Below are 8319 nucleotides of genomic sequence, written 5' to 3' on the forward strand. Positions count from 1 at the left end.
GTCCATATCACAGTGCAATAATATTAACAATAAGTAACAGTTAGTTATTTGCTTCATTTTTTTATTTTTTATAGTATTCAATATTCTGTAATACAACTCATGCCGCTGGTCATAGTGGGCAGGGATAGGATCGTGATTGTGGAAATAGCTGCCACTCTTCCAGCCTTGTCTCACAGACGGTACATTCCACACTCATTTATAGATGGAAATAATGCCCATTAAGTCTAATTACCCTCCAAGAGTTTGTGTGTTCATGCTGAATCATTCCCGTCACCCTGACCTTTAGCTGTAATTCTCATTATGGTGAGTTCTTGTCACCCTGGTCCTCAGCCATATTTTCCCATGATGATATTATGTTCACATCATTCGCCCCTCAACCCAGTTTTTGTCATGACATCATCAGGATCTTAGGGTTTAAGTGTATGTTGGTATGATTTCTTCAACAACAAATTATTTTCGTTTTAATTCAATGCTGCTGAAAAAATGTAATGTTCACTGTAGTTTTGCTTTGTGAAATGTCGCTACACATAGATAGCTCCGCAGGTGCTCAGTCACCAAGAGGTCAGTCAGTAGACCTCCTGACCTCCTGCAGCCGCCTGTTTCTCCAAGGGATTGGTCATCAGTTGCACTGTGCATCATATGACGCCATCTACGTATAATGGGTTAAAGAAAAGGGCAAATATATGCCATATAAATACAGGAAATACATTGAAAGTTAGCAGAATTCTGGTCTTTATGTATTTTCATTTTTCCTAATCCAATATTGATTTTGGCTTCCATCAGTACTGTGCATCAATAGGTTTACTCTTCAAATGATAATTATGAAATATTTATGACCATAAAGAGGTCTTTCTAAACAGGAATGAATTTCCAAGTTCCAACAATGCAAATTATGATGTTTGGTGTTTCAAAAGTTTGAGTTTATACACCAGGAAAGTATATATGTCATTGTCTTATGTCAAACTACCCCATAGTGGAACATCATAGTTGAAAAAGTTTCTGAAAGAAATGGGATAAATTACCATGTACAGTATGTGCATGTATAGCAACAGAAAGGCATTTGACTTTATAATCTTAAAAAAAAAATGGATATTTACATGTATTTACATGTAATTAGATGTATTAATAGTCAAAAGAAAATAGTATAGTAGGTGTGCATTTTTTGATACAGAATGATATATTTTGTGGAGGGTGAAAAGAGGGGTAAAGCTGTGGGTATCAGCAGCATTTCAGCTGAACTGTCAAAGGCTGGTGGTGAAATTATGGTGTGGGGTTTGTATGCTGTCCTGGGCCCGGATTCACTAACGCACTTACGATGGTAAAATCACTAGTAACTATAGTTACCATGGTAAACAGATAGCAGTGGTATTTACTAACAACTTGCCATTGGAGTTACCAAGGTGAATTTTACCAGTGGTCAGAGCACTGGTAACTTCTGGGAAGATGATGTCATCATGTGTTATCTCGTCAAAAAAACAATATCTAAACAAGTTTTGGATTTGTTTTTACACCTAATGTAACTAATATGATGGCAAACAGATATCACAATGCGGACATAGTGAAGAAATGCAAATTTCACAGGAAACTAGCAAGAATAAAATCCACACAAATTCTTATAAACTTATAGGCCTACATTATACTAGAATGCATGGAACCGATAAATAAGTGAAAAAAAAAAAAAAAATCTCTGACATAATTATTACAAATGCTATAGAAAAAACTACCTTGCTGATATATAAACTGGCAAAGATGAAAAATATGTAAATAAAAAGCTGTTTGGGCTGTCACTTTGGTTTGAGTTAACACTAATATATTAATATAACAGTGTTTGTATTGGTTCCTATCTATACAGTAAATATATATCCAACATGATGGACATAATCAAATAAATATATTCTTTTTTCTACATGTGCTTAAATAGTGTTTTATCTCTGATGATTATGTGAACAATCTCGCTGTGTCTAGTTCTGTTTACATGTTACGTGATTGGCTGAAGGAACCTAAAAGATTATGTATAGCGCTCGCTGATTGGTTGAATTGCTTTACCAGAGCCATCTGTTGGCTACCATTAGAATGAGTTGATTTATGATCGTAACTCAGCATATCCAAATTACCATTTCTTCGTAAATCCCGCTTTGCCATGACTGGTAAACGCAATGGTAAATGACTTCTGGTAAATGCGTTACGATCGTATGTTAATGAATCTGGCCCCTGGCTGCCATCTGGCAGACTGGTACCATTCCCCCTGACCTGTTGAGCAGCATGGTCATCCCTCTCTTGAAGGGGAAAGGTGGAATTGATGGGACTGCAGCAATCCCCGAGGTATTACATAGCTCTGTATACAAGGCAAGGTTCTCTTTCACATTCTTCTGAGACATACCTGAGACCACCTGCTGAGGCACCAGAGGCTGAACTAATCTGGATTCACTCCTGGGAAGTCCACAATGGAACGTATTCTGGTGCTTCAAGCCATTGTAGAGCACTGGTGTGAGTTTGGGCACGGACTGCTTACAGCTTACCTCAAAACGAAGAGCTGGATACTGAGAAGAGCTACTGAAAGAGAATGAGAAAACTTGCCAAACAGTACCAGATACATTAGAAGACACTAAATACAAGTCTGTAATAAAAAAGAGACATGAGAAAGACTACCTGTTTAAGACAGCAAATAGGATTATTCACATAGAAGATCATCCTGCATGGAACTTTGGATGCTTTGAGCACTGATCATGGTTTAGCATAGAAGGTAAGAATTGAATGAGAACGAATATCTTTACAATACAAGAGATGTATTTAACCGGTATTGATTATATCTTCGTCAGAAATACATATATTTCTGACGAAGATATAATCGAAACCGGTTAAATACATCTCTTGTATTGTGAAGATATTCGTTCTCCTTCATACCTTTCCACATTTGTCAACATGAATACGGTTCATAGAAGGTAAAGCAAGTGAAACAGAAAGGATTATTCTATTCTCAGCAGTCATTACTACATTCTTACATTTGTATAATTGTTGTACAGTCAGTGGTATGTAAAATGATAAACAGTTGCTGCAAAACAAAAAGAAAATTCACAAACAAATGTTTGTATAGTTTCCTTTCATATTCCTACCAGCTAGTTTGGAGGAAGGAATTATGCATGAGGCTACTATCCAAGCAAATTAAAGTCTTTGCTCTAAGAGCTGTAAAGCTGTCAGCTGACCCTGCCATTTATAGCTGATTTTGGGCACCATACATTTGTAGTTAAGAAGAAACATCTGGTCTTGACTAAGGTGCAACTCTAATATTACTGTTACATGTATGGTAATCTACAATCTTGAGAAAGCTGTTGCTAGACTCTGTCCTGGTACTGTTCCCAAGCAGAAAGTCAGTTGCTAGTGAAATGAACAAGAAAACCCCTCCATATCAACTCTGCACTGAAGGAAATCACAGATTTTCTACAGAACATTTCTGTGAGGGCAATACAGCATTATTTACAAAAGGAACTGGGCCTACCCATGCCAAGAAACCACTACTTATATAGGCTAGGAAAAAGAAATGAGTTGTCTCATAAAAGAAATTGGGCTTCCTAGATTTAGGATTAGTGGGTAAGAGTAATGATATTTGACAAAGCATATCTTTCTGAGTCTTTTGTCATCAAATCATCAAATTCCATACCTTCATGGAGATATAACAAGATAGCCAAGTTTTGTAACAAAATTAAGGTGTGCTTTTTGTTTATTTTTAACTCTTTAGTGTAGATTTCCCATGTAGCATATATTCATTTTGCAGCCATTTTATTATGATTATGCACAAAGTTTCTATGTTCATCAATAACACTTTTTTTCAGAAATAGAGAAATCAGATGAGCAGAGTGAAGGAGATTCTGCACCGGAACGTCAGGATGAAGAGACTGAGAGCATTAAATCATTGGCTCTTTCAAAGAAGCTAAGCAGATCAAGAACTTCTCTCTTTGAGGAAAAGGTACCAGAAATGCCCATGATCCAACTTCCACAGGATTATAATCCACTTGTGGCACTCAACCAAGTGGAAATGTTGTTTAACTTAGTCCTGAAGACTTCAAGGATGATTCCTGAAAGAACCTTTAAATGCCGTGACATTCAGCAAGCAGTTAAGCAGGCTGCTCATCTGAGACGTGTAAGAGACATTCAAGCAATAGGATGCATTACTGTGGAGATGTTTAATGCTCCAAAATGTCGAGTGCTTAGTAACAGGGCAAAGCTACCAGAGAGATATGCCCATGCCCTCAAACTATTGATGAATGATCAGATTGACATACCAAGGTGCATCCGTCACACACTACAGGTTATATTTCAGATTTACAGTGCAAGAGACACTAGAGACTATGTTCTCCCTAACAAGTATGAGCCTGTGTCTTCAGATGGTCTCCCTCCTCCCAGCCCTCACCAGCTTCTTCAGTCTCTGATTAATGTAATTGTCTTCCCTTCATATTTCCCTAAATTGTATGCCTTTGTGTGCAAGATGAGGCAGTACTCACAACTCCTTAGTGAAGCTCAACTTTCATGTTGTGATCTGCAAAAGAGGAATGAGTACATCATGAAAGTGGCTGAAATTAGGGTCAAGATGGCTGCCAAGGACCTTCCAAAGATATTACCAAGTCTGTCCTCTGAAGGATTGAGTCTTATTCTGCCGTACCTCATAGAGCTCTTTGAATTCCCAGAGAGTGCTGTAAATGCTGCCTGGTACCTGACAAGTCCCCTAGCCCAGGCCCTTGGGCCAGAGGAAGCAAACAAACACCTCTTACCACCAGTTGTTAAACTGTTTGAAGCTGAAACTGTCACAGACAAACATCTAAAGCTCTTCCATCGCTCTTTCTTACTGCAGCTAATAGTCTGGTTTGGGTTACATAAGTTCCTCACCTTCTTTGTCACACCATTAATAGAGGGTGTAGGAGGTTACAAAGAAGTTTTAGGAAGAGCACAACAGGCTGCAGAAATAGTGAGGAAACAGTCAACTACACTGAAGTAAGTCATTTAGGTGTAAGTTACACAATTAGCTTAAAAAGATGCACCAGTAAGTAAAAGACGTTGAAGATATTTAAGTTGCTATATTTACCCTAAATGTTTGAAACTCTAGAGCCAGTTATCAAACCTTTTTGTGCTATTTGAATTCCTCTGCTGAATTAGAAGTACACTTTACCCTTGCTACATCTAGTAGTCCCCACATAATTATCAAATATTTGCTCTAGGAGTGTGGACATAAGCCTGGGTAGTGAAGGAGTTACCTCCCCTTGTGAGGAGGACTCACACTCCAGCAACACAGAGCTCACCCTCAGAATGGAGGCAGAAGAAGCTGGTGCTGCAAGAGTAGAAGGTGACCTCACAGATGCTGAGGCAGAGGCTGAGCCAGGTTAGAGCTATTGTGGTTGTGAGTGAATTAATATTTCAAAAAAATCTGACTGGATATGTGTTTTGTTTTGTTTTTTTCCATGGGAATGTTGAAATTTATAGATTATATCTCACAGAACAGCAATTCTGCTAACATTGTAATTAACTCTTTGGATCCAGTTGCTTCACAGCAATTACATGGACCAAAATATGGGCATTAGGCTTACGAGAGTGGCCGCTCTGCCAGGTGCGCGGCTTGTAGGCCAGGCACACGTGACACTCATGGGGTGACAAGACTCTGTCCCTCCCCTTTGAAATGTTATTCTCTCTCTCTCTCTCTCTCTCTCTCTCTCTCTCTCTCTCTCTCTCTCTCTCTCTCTCTCTCTCTCTCTCTCTCTCTCTCTCTCTCTCTCTCTCTCTCTCTCTCTCTCTCTCTCTCTCTCTCTCTCTCTCTTCTCTCTCTCTCTCTCTCTCTCTCTCTCTCTCTCTCTCTCTCTCTCTCTCTCTCTCTCTCTCTCTCTCTCTCTCTCTCTCTCTCTCTCTCTCTCTCTCTCTCTCTCTCTCTCTCTCTCTCTCTCTCTCTCTCTCTCTCTCTCCCCCCCCCCCCCCCCCACATGGTAATAGACTGTTTTCCTTGCACACACTCCATATTATCCCTCAAGGTAGTTCGTAACTCAGTGCAAGAATAATAGAAATATGTATATTTTTTTATTTGTTTAATTCTTTTTTCTTTCTTTCTTTCTTTTTCATAATATTCAAGTTTCTGTGATACAAGCCATGCCACATGTAGCTGTGGCTAGGTATAGGATGTTGAGCATAGAAATGGCATCCTCCCTGGAGCCATTTATCAATGGGAATAATGCAAAAGCCCCCTTCTAAAGCTAAATGAGTCTAATCACCCTCAAAGAGGGTTGTGTACTTGTTCTGAATCTTTTCTGTCACCCTGGCCAAAACACTAATGATGGTAAGTTCACGTCACCCAGCCATTGGTGAGATTTCCCATGACACCCTCAAGCAATTTTTTCATGAGGTGATAGTCATGTCATCTGGATCAAAGGGGTTAAAGTAACGTTAATTTATGTACTCTGTGTAGACTTTCATCATGTTTATTTTTCAAGGAAGAATTAAAGCATTATTTACTTTGAATAGAACCTTTACAAATTAATAGGGAAGACAAGAAAGACACAAAAAAAGAATAGAGACAGAGGTATGCTGAAGAATGTGGGTATTTCAGAGGTGTTCGTGTTTGAAGGCGGGGAGGAAGAAGTAGAAGCTAGTTCGCCTGATACACCCATGCAGGATGCTAGTGATCAGCTGAGGTGAGGCAGCTAGACTGTTTAGTGCCAGTGCTTTACTACTTCACTTTGCATGGTGTTGCATGATATCTGTCAGGACTGGGAAGATAGGAAGAGAATAGCACATTTATCACTTTGTAAACTGCTGAATTTCTTAAAAGATTTAATCTTTTTAGTTCTTGTGTTCATGGAGATAAATCATCTTAATTGTCCTTGAGGAGATTAGCCTAATTATTTGAAATGTGATTTGGGAATCAAATTATTGTTTAATGGTGTTACTTGTACTTTTTTTGTATGTTTTGTATTTTCAATGGCATTTGCACTATTTTGATTTTTTGGGGGTACTATGATATGTTTACTCATTCACTTTTATAATAGGAATGATGATGATATAAGGACAATGGTTAATATTATCCTTAATACTAATATACTGATTTTGTTTATTCATTCATTTATTTCTGTCTTTTTTTTATAAGGCCTACTAGTGTTATAGAAAGTGCCTTGGGAACTGTAATTCATAGGAGGTATTAGAGCAGCAGGCGGTCCATCTAAGATAGTGAATTTCATTTAAGCAATAGTGTTTTTAATCTAACTAAAACCTCGCTTAGAAAAGTAACAACAACTCAAGAAGAACAAAATCTGTATGAAAATGGATACATAGTATATAATGAGTATTAAGTTTACCCTTACTGCTCTGAAAGCCTAGGAAATTACAGCTTCTCAAACGAAATAGTACCAGGAGCAAATCACAATAGACAAGATCACAATAAATCCTTGCATTTGCCCCATTTAAGATCCTTGGCAAAACATAATGATATTCATTTGATGATTTTGATTTTACATATCTTTTTGTCTTCTTTTTCTTTTATAAATTGTATTCATAAATTCCTTTATTTTATCATATTCATCGTATTTCCCCTCTTTCATCACATATTATGATGTATGTTTAATGAGATCAGTTTTGTATGTAAAGTTGAATGAAAAAGGCTGAGTGTTGGTAGTTGCTGTTTCAGATCCCTCATGCCTACAAGGCCCAGGGCATAATTTCTATGCAGGGTAGAAATCTAGCAAATGCTTAGATGTTTGGAGACTGTTGTAGCCTTAGGTTTTGATGATTAAAGTTTAGATCTGTTGGTTTTCATAAGGGTTTAAATTCCATATAGGCTTGTTCAAGTCAGTGAAGAAGTACATTTCAATATTTACCCTCTAAAACATATGTCTCACCCTGTGTATTGTTCCCTGAGCAGATCGCCTCTTGCATCAGAGACCATTAGCTTGGATGAAGTGTCCCTGCAAGAGGGCATTGGCTCCATCCCCTCCCTGTGTCCATCCCCCCACTCACCTTCCATGAGTGGAGATGAAGATGAGGCTTCCAGTAATCCTGACACTCCAACCCCTCTGGTGTCTGCATACTCTCCCTCGAGTGTGTCTACGACCACAGGCATTACCATACCAAAGAGTGGCACAGATGAGATGGCCCTGATAAAGTCAATAGGGGAGCACTCCACATCATTGCCCAATTTCCGCTTAGAAAAGGAACCTCATGTCACCAACATTGACATAGGTGAAGGCAACTCTGACACCCTGACAGCTACATTCAGAGAATCAGAAAATCAAGATGCCAGGCATAAGATGGACCTAGATCATAACATGTCAGACGTTTGTTGTGGGGTGT

General features: G+C 38.5%; 1 protein-coding gene across 1 annotated transcript in view; it reads left to right on the forward strand.

Moving 5' to 3' along the window:
* The first annotated feature begins 3737 nt into the window (after positions 1 to 3737).
* Positions 3738 to 8319, forward strand: part of LOC138863726 (WD repeat-containing protein 81-like) — a 6377-nt gene continuing 1795 nt past the window's right edge. Inside the window, exons 1-4 of the mRNA XM_070128554.1 lie at positions 3738 to 4986; positions 5211 to 5371; positions 6584 to 6668; positions 7892 to 8310. Coding sequence (XP_069984655.1) covers positions 3974 to 4986; positions 5211 to 5371; positions 6584 to 6668; positions 7892 to 8310 — 1678 coding nt within the window. The 5' untranslated portion in view covers positions 3738 to 3973. The remainder of the gene's footprint in view (positions 4987 to 5210; positions 5372 to 6583; positions 6669 to 7891; positions 8311 to 8319) is intronic.

The sequence above is a fragment of the Penaeus vannamei genome, chromosome 13 (genome assembly GCF_042767895.1).
Source record: "Penaeus vannamei isolate JL-2024 chromosome 13, ASM4276789v1, whole genome shotgun sequence".
In the NCBI taxonomy this organism is placed as follows: Eukaryota; Metazoa; Arthropoda; class Malacostraca; order Decapoda; family Penaeidae; genus Penaeus; species Penaeus vannamei.